The sequence below is a fragment of the Lasioglossum baleicum genome, chromosome 9, assembly GCF_051020765.1.
Source record: "Lasioglossum baleicum chromosome 9, iyLasBale1, whole genome shotgun sequence".
NCBI lineage: Eukaryota > Metazoa > Arthropoda > Insecta > Hymenoptera > Halictidae > Lasioglossum > Lasioglossum baleicum.
The window spans coordinates 6,050,877-6,065,590 of NC_134937.1; the positions used below are offsets into that span (position 1 = coordinate 6,050,877).

At 42.3% G+C, this 14,714-nt stretch overlaps 1 protein-coding gene across 5 annotated transcripts in view; it reads left to right on the top strand.

Annotated features, from left to right (window-relative positions):
- Klu (zinc finger protein klumpfuss) overlaps positions 1-14,714 on the top strand; it is a 109,784-nt gene that overhangs the window by 80,175 nt on the left and 14,895 nt on the right. For 4 of the 5 annotated variants that reach the window (XM_076431321.1, XM_076431323.1, XM_076431322.1 and 1 more), the window contains exon 2: positions 606-6,671. The exons of the other annotated variant lie outside the window; for it this stretch is intronic. In XM_076431321.1, coding sequence (XP_076287436.1) covers positions 606-2,255 — 1,650 coding nt within the window. In that variant the 3' untranslated portion in view covers positions 2,256-6,671. Of the gene's footprint in view, positions 1-605; positions 6,672-14,714 lie in introns of those variants that run through there. 5 annotated transcript variants of the gene reach the window in all.

Here is a 14,714-nt window from a genome sequence, read left to right on the forward strand (position 1 = left end):
GACTTCCGATCTCTGCACTATGCAATACATAAATAGTTTCAAAAACGATCTTTGCTGAAATAAAAATGATTCTCGAATACCGATCTCCAAGACAGAAGCAACTAGTAAATATCTTTTAATTCTCGACAGCTTATTATTATACCTCATGAGCATAAAAACACTAATGTTTCACTGTTGTTCAAGAAGTGTTTCCTTTTCCTCAAACGTGTTAGACATTCTTGCTCTTCTTAAAAGAAACGTTTATTATACTTGCAGTCATAAATGACCGTGTAAAATTTGTAAATATGAATAATGTTCCATCTTAATAACCGATACAAAAGAAGCCTCGATTACACGTCGCAGGCAAGAGCTCAAAAGCAGAATGTTCCTTGATCTATAGCGTGTAACGATTCTTAGAGCAGATAAGCGAAGATAACGCGTAACCGCGAGCCCCGGTGGGCTCCGCTTCCCCTAAACGATGATTCATAGAATTACGCGTGTCGAGAGCAGTTTCGTTAGCAATCGGAAATGAGGTTGCTCCGGCGCGGGGGCTGTAATTGAACGATAACCGAGATTACAGGGCAAGGCGAGAGAAGTAAGAGAGTGGTTTGGTTTGGTTGTTTCAGGACGAGGTGGGAGGCAGTACGGTGGTAGCCGAGGGTGTAGTAGGCGGCATAAAGGGCCCAGGCGGCGGGTGCCGCGCATCCTCGATGACGATGGCCGAGAGCGCCGTGGAGGACGCCGCAGCCGCGCCCTCGGGTCCAGCGAAGCCGCCACCGCCCTCCTGTACGAACAACAACACCCTGGCTGCGACCGCGAACCGCAACCACCGGAACCTTCGCCGACGGAAACGGTTGGACCAGGTGCTGGACAAGCTGCAACACCGGAGTTCGCCGTCGGAGGGTGAGGTGTTGCGTTTCGAAGGCAGCGGGCCAGCGTCCGAGGAGGAAGAGGACGTGTTCGGTTCACCGAGGTCGTCTTCGAGATCCGCGGCGGATCCGCCGTCGGGTATCAGCCTGCTGCCACTGAGGCTGAAGAGCGAGGAGCCCGTGACACCTATCGAGGAGGAGGGGAGCCCGAATGACGCCGATCAGCAGCAGCAGCAACAGCAGAATCATCATCCTCATCACCCGCACCATCACCCCCATCACCATCGTCACCGGCACAGGCATCATCACAGGAACAACGCGAACCACGTGTACGATCACCTTCACCCGTCCCATCAGAGATCGTCCGCGCCCAAGTACGCCGGATGTACCTGCGTCCAGTGCTCCCAATCGGCATCCCCGTCGATGGTGCTACCTTCACCGACCTCCCCGTTGACTCCTCTCACGCCGCTCACACCGCTCACGCCCCTCAGTCTGCCGCCGCTAACGCCCGGATCTCTGTCGTCGTATAGCTTCGAGCACTACATGCACACCAAGTACCTGCCGGATATATTCAGAGGCCGCAGCCACTCGGACTCCGACCTGGTCCCGGGATGGGATCAGAAGCCACCGCTCTCGACCTCGTCTGTCTTCGTGAACCATCCTCTGAGGAGCGGCTCCCTCGAGAGCGATACGACGAGTCCGCAAGAGTCGCCGTTGGACCTCTCGATGAAGAACCTGATGGCATCCGCGGCCGCGGCGGCGGTTTCCGGGAGACCACCCGCGCTTCAATTGCTACCGCCTGGCATAGTGTCCAGGGGATCCGTGAGCGTGCCTGTCGTCAAAGGCGACGTCGCGTCCCCGACGACCGAAGAGAGTGTCGCCGAGAGATATAACCTCGTGGTCAGGCCAGTGGTGGAGAAGATGCCACCGGGCGCGAACGTCGCTTACGTCTGTCCTGTCTGCGGTCAGATGTTCAGTCTGCACGATCGGCTGGCCAAGCACATGGCCTCCAGGCATCGCAGACAGGGTCCGCAGGACGCGTCCGCGAAGGCGTACCTCTGCGACGTGTGCAAGAGGAGCTTCGCCAGGTCCGACATGCTCACCAGACACATGAGGCTACACACGGGCGTCAAACCGTACACGTGCCAGACGTGCGGCCAGGTATTCAGCAGGTCGGATCACCTGAGCACTCACCAGAGGACGCACACCGGCGAGAAACCGTACAAGTGTCCTCAATGCGCGTACGCGGCCTGTCGTCGGGACATGATCACCAGACACTTGAAGACCCACGCGAAATGCTCGGACATTCAGACGCCGAAGAGCGAGCCCGGCCTTCTCACCGGCGACGACAGCCCCACGTTCGCGCAGGAGATGGCCTCGCCTTCCGCCACGATCAAGGCCGAATGACGGCGGCCAGTGGTTCCGCGCGGACCTCGAGGGAAGCAGAGATCCCCGTCTCAGCGACGCCGACGACGGTGCAGGTGCTGAAGAGGACAACGGCGAAGGGTTACGGATCCACCGGTTCATCTCGGAGCTCGTCTTTCAGCTCCGCTAGGACTCGGCGGTAGAGCTTTAGGATATTCAGATCTTCCTTGACTGTTCGGGTATTCTTCGGAAGCTGTCCTCGCTATCTCACAGTTGTCAAAAAAAAAAGAAACTTTATGCGAGCCGTTTTAAACACGTTTCAAGCTTGTCACAGTATTATCGTATCTCTTCGTCTTCCCCGTTGCTTCCTCTGAACTCGCGCGGATCTTCGCCGCAGGTCGTCGTCGAACGTCGGAGACACAGCTACTCCGAGAGATCATTCCAGCAATGCTCGACCATCCCTCGAGTGTATCGTTTTACACTTTTAAGGGAAGCAGAGTCGAGTGATTCTATACAGGAATTATATTTTTTAGTTGCGACCGAAGGAATTCGTGGTTGTGTTTTTCTTTTAGGCGAATCGCTTCCTCTTATACGGAAACGGCGACTTTTATGGCTTTCGGGCGTCGCGTTTCGCGGAGACTAGTTAGGCTTCAGAGTTGCGCGACGGACGAGCATTGTTGGAATCTCTTGGAGTACGCGATCTCGATCGAACGGTGTTTGTATCTATCGCCTTGAAACGTTAACGGTCTGAAAGCATTCCCACAAGCCTTCTCCGCGAAGGTCCACGAAAACGGTGCTTTGAAGGCTCGATACCGCCGCGGTGGTATCGAGACGCGATCGATCATTTGGATCCGTTCCGTCGTCATCGTTTCTCGACACGAGAGCGAAACCTTGTGCCAAATTTCTTGTCTGTCCAGAAACTGGTGGACACGCGGATGTCCATTCGTTTTGCTGTTTGATTGGCCGTTGTTATAAGGGAGAAAATGTTTTCGTAAACTCGCGAATCGTCAGCGCTGTTCTCGAAGCTCGACGTCGTCGCTCGTGATCTATTTAAATTGTCGGCCCACCCCAGGTGAGAAACCGGAATCCTCGAGACGATTGTTCGAACGTGAAACACGTACCAGGCCACGACTGGTATCATTGTTAATCAACTAGGATAGACTGTTTTTTATCGCGCGTTTCGAAATTCCTTTCGAACTGTGTCGTGATATTTATATCGAAATTTGTTGTTAACTCGCGACCGCGATGGTAACGTTGGATTGTAACGTTGTAAAGAGCCACGGAGGAGTCCAAGGACGTGCGAAGATGAAGAGGGGAAGCTGGAGGGCGTGCTTTTGGCTCACAGCAAAGACAGAACAAAAATGGAGTAAAACGAACGTAATCGTACCTGCAAAATGAATGAAACTTAAAGCATAATAAATCGTCTAGACGTAACGTTAATTAGTGGGTAATATCGATATTATTATTGCGTTTTTATTATTACGAATATTAATATTATTAATTATTAATATTATTCTCATTGTATTTGTTGGCGTGAGAATGTTGCGAAGCATGCGGAGGAACAGAGAAATATTTTTTTACACGATGTCGAAGGGGTTCCGTGAACTAGATCCGTTAGGGGAAACGGAGAACGTGAAAAGCATGTATAATATTTAGAATTGGTGAGAAATTTCACCAAGAGAGCGCAGTGCGCGTAGAATTTAATTGCTGACTCGAAATTGCGATTTTCGACGATCGGTGGGTGGTTCTCCTCTCGGCTCTTTTGCGCACGACCCGTTCGACTGTTCGATTGTGAGCGTATTCCGACGAAGTGCTGGTCGATTTCGACGACATTCGGATCCACGATGCTTTTGGACGATCCCTCGAAAATACTCACCACTTCACAAGCGTATACGCAGTTCCGCGGTTCGATTCCATCTACGGGACAGCCAGCCTTGAACGCTTAGTCGACCAAAGTCCTCGTGTCCCTATAGTTCAGAACAAAATTGGCTGATCGCTCGAGGTTCCTCGGCGAACATATCTCTTCCTGTGAGATTAACAGCACACTGTCTTTCCCAAGACACATTAATATGTTGACGGCTGCATCAGCATTTATAAAAGTCCTCAAAGATCAAACACTTTTTCAACCTTGTATCTAAAAGTAAAAATTAATTTTTAAGTCTGATGCGGCATTGAAAGTGCTAAATTGGGTTGGCAAGAAAGTAATTTCGGTACTTTAAGGTGAAATAAAACCGAATTTCTTCATTCAAGCGCGATGAACATTAATCAATAAAATATTTAGTTATTAGTTCTTTTTGGCAAAAGATCATCGAAGAAAGGGGGAAATCTCTTATTCATTAAAGTTCATTGCTTGAATAAAAAAATTGGGCTCCGTTTCACCTTAAAATACCGAAATTCTTGCCAACCCAATACTTGTTGTTACTTGTTGTTGAAGTGGTATGCAAAATCTTTTCTCATATAAGTTTTCGATGAAATCGTAAGAAACATAATGACAGAACATTGCACGCGGTCAAAATAGTTTTCTTCCTCCAGTATTTTGCTACACTGAAACTACGCTGATACTTTGTGAAATGACAATCAAGGTTCCTATAATTAAGAAGAACTACGGAAAACCAGCTCTGAGCATGTGCTACAGTGAAAGAGCAGACCTGATGTGATCACGATATCTCTGGACTGCTCCAGATTTGTACGCTTCGAACACAGTTAGAGGGTTTTGATCGGACTATAGCGCGGATTCCCGCAGGACTTCGGTCACGGGGCGAGCGTCATTGAATCAGATGTTAGTCATACGTGAGTCCGTCGACGAATCGGTCGGGCTGGATTTTCGCTGACATGCAAGCCGACCACGCGTGGCACCAACTACTTTGAACCTTGCTCAATCTCGACCGTTTGCCTTTTCCCTTGCCATAACTCGCTGATCGACCGGCGGGTCCACCGTTCATGGCCACGGTTGCAGGCAAAGTGATACACACGAGCGTCGTGGGTCACTCCCCCGAATGTTCTCTTTCTTTCCTTTTTTTTTTATTATTTCTGTCTGATTTTCGAGAAACACACGCTCGTCCGTACATGGACACGGGTTCCGCATAGTAGGATACGGACCGACGGACGGACGAACGAACAAACGTTGTACACAGAAAGAAAAACACGGTGGTATGGTGTGCGTGGCCCGCGCAGGGGGTATGTATATCTGTATTTTTGTATACCGAGGTTTTTTCTAATTAGTCTCTACCGTTTAAGCGTTTTCTCGAGGAGGAACGGAACGAGTAATTAGCCATTAAGGAGAAAAACTGTCGCTCTCTGCTTGCCATTTTAACTTGCCTCTGTCGATCGAACGATTACTCGGAAGGTGGCTTGTCGGAGAGACAAGGTGGACAAGAAGGGAGGGACCTCGGGACGGAAGGTCTCGACATTTTAGGAGAATCACGCGCGAGGCGTACTCCACTTTTAACCGTTTTTCTTTACCCCCCTCTTGCGTTTTAAGAATTCGTTCTTAACGGACACTTGAAATTTCTGTTCTCCCCCACCAGTGATCCCCGTTACCTTGCGTCTCGACGTCCGTCCCTGAGCGCGATTCAGCCTTAAAACTGGGAGGATCTCTCGCGAGAGACGCCCGTTCGACACACGAAGAGAATAATGTGTAAGTAGAAGAAGATATAGAAGGGAAACGATGCGTAAAACACGCTCGACTTGCCCCGAGGGCAATTAAGCGATCGCCGTGCCAGACAACCTGTTCTTGTAATTATTAACACATTCGTACGATTATAATGATTTCTATTATTATTATTATTATTATATTATTATTATTAATTATTATTATTAATTATTACGCCCTAGTTACGTTGTTAAGTGATTAATCATGTTTAATGCTTCTATTATTTATTTTGTTATCCTATTCGCAAGTCAAGCTTCCTATTTTTCGCCCCCGTTCTTACATTCACTATCCCTCGGACCCTTCGACCCCTTGTTCCTTGTTTCATCGAATTAGGTCGATTTCATCGTCGGAGGGACGGAGAAGAACGCTATATAATTTCCTCTTTGTCGCTCGTGCACGGACAGCACGCGCGCCTGCATTTATAAAAAAAAGATATTCATTTTTGTTTACTCGTGCGATTCGTTTTGTTCGCGCGCGCGTCCTCGTACTCCCGGAGCTTCTTCTCCAGCCGTCCGTCCGGTCGTTCCGTTCTTCCCGACTGGAAGAAAACGGGAATGGAACTCGCGGAACGACAGCGATGAAAATGGCCCACAACCCCCCGCGGGATCCCGACCCCGAGCGAGAACGCGTTCCGTTCATGTTTTTCTTTTTGTACTCGATACGGCGAACAAGCAGAAAACAAGAACGCTCGCGCGAGAGAGTTTCTGTAAATTATTGATGACGATGATTGTGTATGTTAATTTATAAATTATGTTGTGTTTACGAATCGTGCCAGAATGGAACAAAAATATAATTTTTCAACGAACCACTCCGCCTTCTGATTTTTTTTTCTCTGTCTCCACCATTCATTACGTTCTCCCACTTTGCTTTCCGTTTTTTCTTTTCTCTCTCTTTTGTACCGCGTCGGTTTTTCCTCCATATATTCGTTTCTCACGCAGCGATTGTATCCGTTCGATCGTTTGTTAATTATACACGGTGCCTTCGTCCTTCGTGCAGCTGCGAGAATCGCGACGAACCAGAAATACATATCACTTTTAAGGCTGAAGATTCGGATAAGAGAACACACACGAGGGTAGAATATTTTTCCACGTCCGACATATACAATTCTGTCGAAGGAGCTTCTTTACACTATCGAGTATGTGGGAAATGTGTACCATGTTTATATTTGCGGTCAGTGTTGTGCAAGCGAACCCGTTAATCTCCTCGTGTCACTCGGCTGACCGAAACTGAAACCGTAATAGGGTGGAAATCGATTTTATAATGACAAAACTTTACGGTATTTTTTTCGGGTTTCGTTGATCGACGTCGATCAGCTTCGGTCAGCCGTAGATCGAAATTAATTAACAGCTATATACATAATTCGATGCAGTTCGATTTACACTAAACCAACCACGGTTAAATGGCCGGTTTTTTATTTTCCAATTATTGAAATTATAAAAATTCGTTTATGCAAAATAATGGAATAAATTATATTGAAAATTACAGACAATCTCATTGTATTTAACGCCGCCATTTTTATACGGCAATATTTTCCAGATACTTTTTTAATGCTTGGTAGGTTCAGTGTTAACATGTATAAAAAATAAACGTGAAAAGAACTAATTATCGTTCTGTTTGATTCGGGACAATAATCGAGGCACGATTCATTTATCCGACCATTACACAACACTGCCCAAAAACCACTCGTCTATGATCGTAAATCTACACGGCCTTTCTTGGATGGAATAGGCTCGAACAGATCTTGTGATGTCCCCTTTGTACCCGTTTCTACAATACAATTACAAGTTGATAATCTTTGTATCTGTACATCGAAAAACAAACCGAATCTGTATGTTGCTGCACACTTATGATGGAAATATATATACACATTAATTGTTTTTACAATTGACTGTGATACCTGAGAATTCTTACTGTTTTCGTCGTTGTTCGCTCGGGAATCTATTCATGTTAGCGGTGTGCGGGTACCCGAAATTTCGGATTTGGGTCAGGCGGGATCTTAACACTTTATAAAGCTTGGATACTCGAAATTATAGCGGTTCGGGTCAGGTTCAGTTGGAGGAAGTTAAGTTTGAGAATCCCAGCATATTGTAAATTTTGGGTACTTAAAATTATAGTCGATCCTATCGAGTCGGGTCAGAGTCCGAAAGTTTGCAATGTTCGGCTACGCGAAGTTGAGGGGGAGTTAAGTTTGAGGATCCTAAAACTTTGTAAAGTTCAGGTACTCGAAATTATAGTCGTGTCGGTTCAGGTTCCGAAAGTTTGCAATGTTCGGCTACCCGAAACTGAGGGGGAGTTAAGTTTGAGGATCCTAAAACTTTGTAAAGTTCAGGTACTCGAAATTATAGTCGGATTGGGTCGGGTCAAGATCCAAATGTTCAGGTCCACGAATTTTGGGGGAGTCAAGTTTGAGGATTCCAAAAACTTGCAACTACTTGAGTACAACGTTTCTTCATAGCCTCCCAATGTAATTTTACATTTTAAATTTTCGAGTACTCGAACTTTAAAAACTATCGGGATCCCGACCCGCCTTGGCCCGAGGCTCTAGTACCTGCACACTGCTAAGTTACGCACTTTCGAATTTTTCGTAGTCCGGCCAGGCGAGTTTCGACAAAGAGAGCACTGCGGGACAAAGATATTGTCATTAGGGAAGATGAAACGTACCGTTGGCTTGGATCAAGATTTATAAGAGTTAAATCATTCCAGATTCGTAATCGTAAAATCGGACGGGAATAGATTTCCAAAGGAATATTTACTGCCGGCCTCATCCTTTTATAGTTATGGCGCTGTCATATTTTATAACGCTGCTGCTATAACCATAATCCTTAACTCCGTCGGGAAAGGTTAATATCGCCGCATAGGTAAACGCGACACCGTTAATTAAGTACGAATGTACGGCAGCACACCTAGGTCTTCGGGTAAACCGAACTGCGATCTTTATCAAGCTTACCGCTTAGTTGTAATAAACCGTCAATTAATTGCCAATGTCAACATATCTCAAAATAACGTTTTTTAAGTGTCCGCCAGACTGAAACATGTTCGGACTACTTGAATTGCTTCCTGGCCAGAAGTCACACGGTTTGAAACGTGTAAGTTCAATGATCGGACGAGATCTTTTTCGAAAGATATGCTACAAATAGACTGCGCATTTTTATACACTTATGAATAATGCATTTATGCACGTTTTAAAAAATTGGCTGGGTGAAAAACAAAACAGCAAATGATTAAAGAAATCTAAGAATATTGTTATATTGTTTTCCATGTGAATTTTTTTTAAATGAATTTTTACTTAACGCAGTTGATGTAGCATATTTTTATTTTGCATAAAAATCCGCAGGAACACTTTGAACACGACTATTATAAATCTAGATGAAGATTCGATCATGTTCATGCAAATCTTTTATTTTAGTTCATCGAAAGCAGTCGAGTACTGTGTAAGTCTTTGAAGCACAATTGCATTTTGGTTGTCAAGTTATTTCCCGGAACGCTATACACGGTAAGTTAACTACAACTAATTAATTAATATTATATTTTGTTTTGCAAATATTTAACCGTTATACGGTTTACGATATTCCTGAGAAGTTTATTGTACACACGAGTGTCCATACAACTGCATATATTTTCGATTTCATTACTCAGAGAAAATTGTGATGAACGGTTGAAATTCTTCGAAGGAAAACTGAGAATTATTGATTTTCTGAAATGGAACTGGATAATTTGGAACGTGTCACTTTAGAACTGTCATAGCATAAATTTATAATCTATAAGATGATGACCTTTAACGAAATTTAACCTAGATAATCGTGTCGAGCTTTTTCCTCTACATACTAAAGGGGTAATTAAAAGTAAAGGAGGTAGCTACGAATAGCTTAAGAGGTTAACGTAATTATTAGCAAAGCAAGATTAAGATTATCGATGATGCGTTATGATCTCATTAATAGATGGGAGACATAACCATAACTTACTTGAGATGAGATAACGTAAAATAATTTTTGAAAATGATGATAGCCAACTAAATGAGCCACAGAAAATGTGTCTAAACTTATGAATGCGCATGATGTACCACAGTATTTTGATAACTAGACTACAAATTTTAATGCATAATAAAAATTGTCTGTATTGACCCCTAGTACTACACTTCATTTTACAGGGATTAAAACGACTTTGACGCTCATAATTTCTGAAAAGAAGAACGAAGATTATATCTATTTAATGTTGTAATTATGTATTAACAATAACAAAATAGAATTTTATTTTGGTTCAAAGAAAATTAATAACTTAAATATTTAGTATGTATTCGATAATATTCTTGAAACAAGAACAAAGTTTATATTATATTTATTGTATGAATATGTAGTCTCCAATGGCTATATCAATAACAACAAAATAGAATTTTATTTTGGTTCAAAGAAAATTAATAACATAAACATTTGGTAGATTCTGTTCGAAATCCTTATTGCAAGCCTGACTGAGTTAATTACACGAAGCTTGAATGAAAATATATTTCTTCTTCTAACAATTTTAACAACTATTTGTTAATTCTTCTGATGTCTTCACCGTTTCATTATTTCACCCACTGATTCTTACCAGAAAATGCACAATATGCCGCCGTCTAGCGATAACACACCGTATCCCGATTGTAACCCGACTTCCATAATCGACCATGTACGTACACGCGTGATATCGTTCACGTAAAAAAAGTAATATAAATTCGTGTACCAGTAGGAAACATCTGTAGCGAGGTACAAAAAGGAAAGCACCAGCGACGCGACGCGAAGCGTATGCAGCGGCAACAAAAATGGTTTTTGCAATTGACTGATCGCAACACGAGCAAGCTTTCGTTCGACAACGTGCTGACTCGGTGCGTTTCCCGGCCTGTTCGAAATAAAACGACGCACCGGATGTTCTCGGGTCGAAAATATTATTCCGGGCGTTCTCGCGATGATTAATTCTCGCGATGCACGCGATCGGCAGGTCGAAACGTTTTCTGATCGCCGCGAACGTTCGACGTGATCCGCGTGTTTGCGCCACGGGACCGTGGGTATTATAAGATTACGATGCCGGTCGTTAATTCCGTCACGTTTCGTCTCACCGCACTCGGAATTGAAATCGGCGAAGCAGTCATTTTTATGAGAACGATACACTTTTGCAAATCCTGTCCTTTTCTAAATTTTATTTTCACAGAGTTCTTACTCTACGATAAATAAAATTGTACTCCCTCTGTCCCATAATAATAGTAGCAAGTGAATATTTAAACGGGAATTATTGTATAAGTTATGTTGCAGCGCAAAATTGCGAAGCCTTCAATCAAAATCAATGTTTCATGACATGTATCATTTGTTTTGACACATCTTTCAATTATTAGGATAACCTACTTATAACTATTTTTCTAATTTCATCCGCAGATCGAAATTAATTGTTTTATTTCAGTTGAATATCAACCCATTGTAAAAGTAAGATGAAAAAAAACAAGTTTTACTGGAAGCAATGAAGAACGATGGCTCCAATAATTTTAAGCTCACGCACGCATATAGGGAAAGCAAAGCTTTCTGCCATGGGACCCTACCTACAAGTTTAAAATGCAGTAACGAAATGATTGAAAAATCCAGAAACTATCTGAACACTCAAAATAAAAATTAGGAGTAATATTTTTAATTTATTGTGTAATGTAATCTAGTTTTTTTATAATAATGATGAAATGATGAACGAATCACGAAATAATCCGTCCGTACACCGAAATAAAATATTAGGTGTACAAATAAGTTCGGTGTCTTTACATATATTCAATTGTGATTGCATTTCAAATTCAAATTTTCTCCCGCCGCGTTGGTGTTTTAAAGAATCAACCTTAGTGTGGATTTATAGTGGAGCGGTGAAAAGAAACCAACATTCGTGACAACATTTCGACACATACTAATGAAAAAGTACATATGTATTTTCTTTGTTTTTCTTTTTTTTCACCGCACAGCTCACCTCGCTGCTCCACTATAAATCCACCCTTACCTTACTAAACGCACTACATAAATTTACGCTAATTGGTACACATGTAATCTCAATAAACAATACTTTGCACCATGGTTTTTAAGAAACAGCATATTCGGCACTGTATTCTTTTTGCATTTGAGTCAAAGAAAAATGCTGCTGAGGCTACGAAAATAATTTGTTCCGCGTTGCGGCATATTCCCCCGATATGACCACTTTGGATTATTACCTTTTTCGGTCGCTGCAACACCACTTGGTTAATTCTAGCTTCAAATCTCTCGAAGAGCTCCACGCAAACATTGATGAGTTTATTAAATCAAAACCACCATCTTTTTATAGAAATGGGATTCGCCAGCACCCGAAAGGTGGGGGAAGTGTGTAGAAAGTAATGGTGATTACTTCGTAACGTAACGTGTATTCCTTTTCTTCATAAATAAAGATCAAAAGTATGCTCACAAGGCACCGAACTTATTTGTACACTTAATAATATCTAGTTTAATACAGTGTACATACAAGTCTACGGTTGCAACTTTTAACTGGGTTGAAAAGTTAATTTACCATTCGTGTTGATTATCATGAGCAATTTTCCCATTCTTGTTAATTCAATAAATAATTCTTCCAGATATTTACTTTTAAAGCAAGGCTAGGTCCGCTCTTACAAATCGACCTGCCCTCTTCACGAGGGCAACGTTTGCCCTCGATTTGGGACGGATTTGACTTGGATTACGGAGTCAGGACACAGGAGTTAAATAAGAATTCACTTCTTCCATTAACAATAACATTTTTGATTTAAATTATTCCTGCAGTCTAGTCATACGAGGCTAAATAAGAATTCACTTCTTCCATTGTTGATTTGAATTATACCTGCCCGTTTTTGTCATAATGCACGAAATCCGCAGTCCAGTCTAACAATATTTTATTTTCTAATGTTTTGTTTAGCATAGTTATACTCAAAGTAAGAAAACAGTATTCGCTGTAAGAAACATTCATTTACTACAGATCTGAGAAATCATTAGTTTATAAACGAAATAAGAAGTAGCATGAATATACAAAGATTCGAGACTGGAATGCGGATTTTATGCAGTTATGACAAAAATGAGTTCATGAAATTCAAGGCAGTAGACTGATTAAATGAATAGACTGGATGAATCTAGAATGAATTTGAGGATGTCAATGTATTAGTGTAATGCTTGTAAAATCGTTAAAAGAATAAACATATTTCTTGGCTCCTGTTTCTCATAATTAACCCCTTGCCCTACGATTTATCTTACGGTTTAAGTGATTAGAACTTTCTTTGTAGTTCGTAATTTCCTAAAAAAGGAGAAAATTTATATCTATTGTATGCCTACATGTTCTTCAACAACTATACATTAACAAAACCAAAATAGAATTTCATCTTGGTTTAAAGGAGATTAGTAACATACATATTTATTAGACTGTTCAAAATCATAATCACGAGTCTGACACGATATCGTAAGGCAAGGTGTTAATGCTACATAATTTTATTTTGTATAAATATACATAGTCCATTTACAACATTTCGTATCACTGGAATAGACTTTCTTTAGACACGATGAACATTATTTTTATTCTGCGTGTTTCATCCTCCCTCGGCCGCAACGGTGCCAAGGTATACTTTTTGAAAGGCGTATTATTACGAGTAATCGTGCGGCGTAACGTAAATTACCATTCTGTCGGCAGTAATTAAATTGATCCCGTGGAAAAAGAATGGAAGAAAACGAGGGACTCGAAAAAGTTTCGCCGAATTTATCTCCGCCCAATCACGAACCTGCGCTTCCTTCACCTTTCGACCCTCGTCCTTAAATCTCGCCGGTAGATTACACGTTTAATTATGGGATCGATTACGCCGGCCGCGAGATATCTCGATCGATACATCGGCCCTGAGTGTTCTCTCTCGTTCTCTCTCTCGCTCTCTCTCTCTTTCTCTTGCGTTCATCAAAGCGGCTTTCTGTTCTCGTTAAATCAAGACCACGACTTCCGACTTGAGCTGCAATCGCTCTATTTGAGATCGGTATCGCCGTCGAACACCTATCCGAATCTCGTTGAAAAGCATCGAGCCTGACGTTCGACGCAAGCGAACAAAAGTAAAACGCGAAGGGAAATGGAAGACTGCCTATATGTGTATGTAGTTTTTCCTATCTCGAACGGCAGTCTCACTTATCGCGATCTTGTTGATCGACGTGACTACTTAACATCCATACCGCTACCTATTAACAATATAATTTATATCGGTTTGAATGATGCCCGACACGCACCCGGCAAAAACAGGAGTACTGCGGAAATGTAATTGCTTAGGGGAATTTCTTACAATCGGGGATGAGAGGTTCATCGTTTCGTTACGGAACTTTAGGCACTGCGTGATTAATCTTTGAATGTCGTGACATACGAAGATCAATAGAATTTAATCTTCGTATGCTCCAGAAAAATCGTAGCGGTTTCAGTTTACTTCTCACACTTTCATTTAATCTGTGTCTCGTGCATGGTATCTTAGTTCAGCGTGCTTATCAGCTATTAAATGTAATGCATTCTTTTGTAGAACGTGAAAAATTATATTGTTAAAGACAAATTATAAATCAGTTATAAATAGACTGTGGATCTTTTTATGTAAAATATATAAAGTCGGTAGTTTTGTTATGAATATCATGCTGTGCATTATAATTTTAGACAATGACATAGTGTGATTGCTGTACATTATTGTATAAAAATGACAAGACTGAAGTTATTTAGATTCCTCACAATTTTACAGCCAGAGGTGTACCTAAATAAAGAAATTCATTTAATAATCTCTAATAGAAGCATCTTTGTAAATCCAAGAATGATATAATCATTGATTTTCATGGGTCGTATCT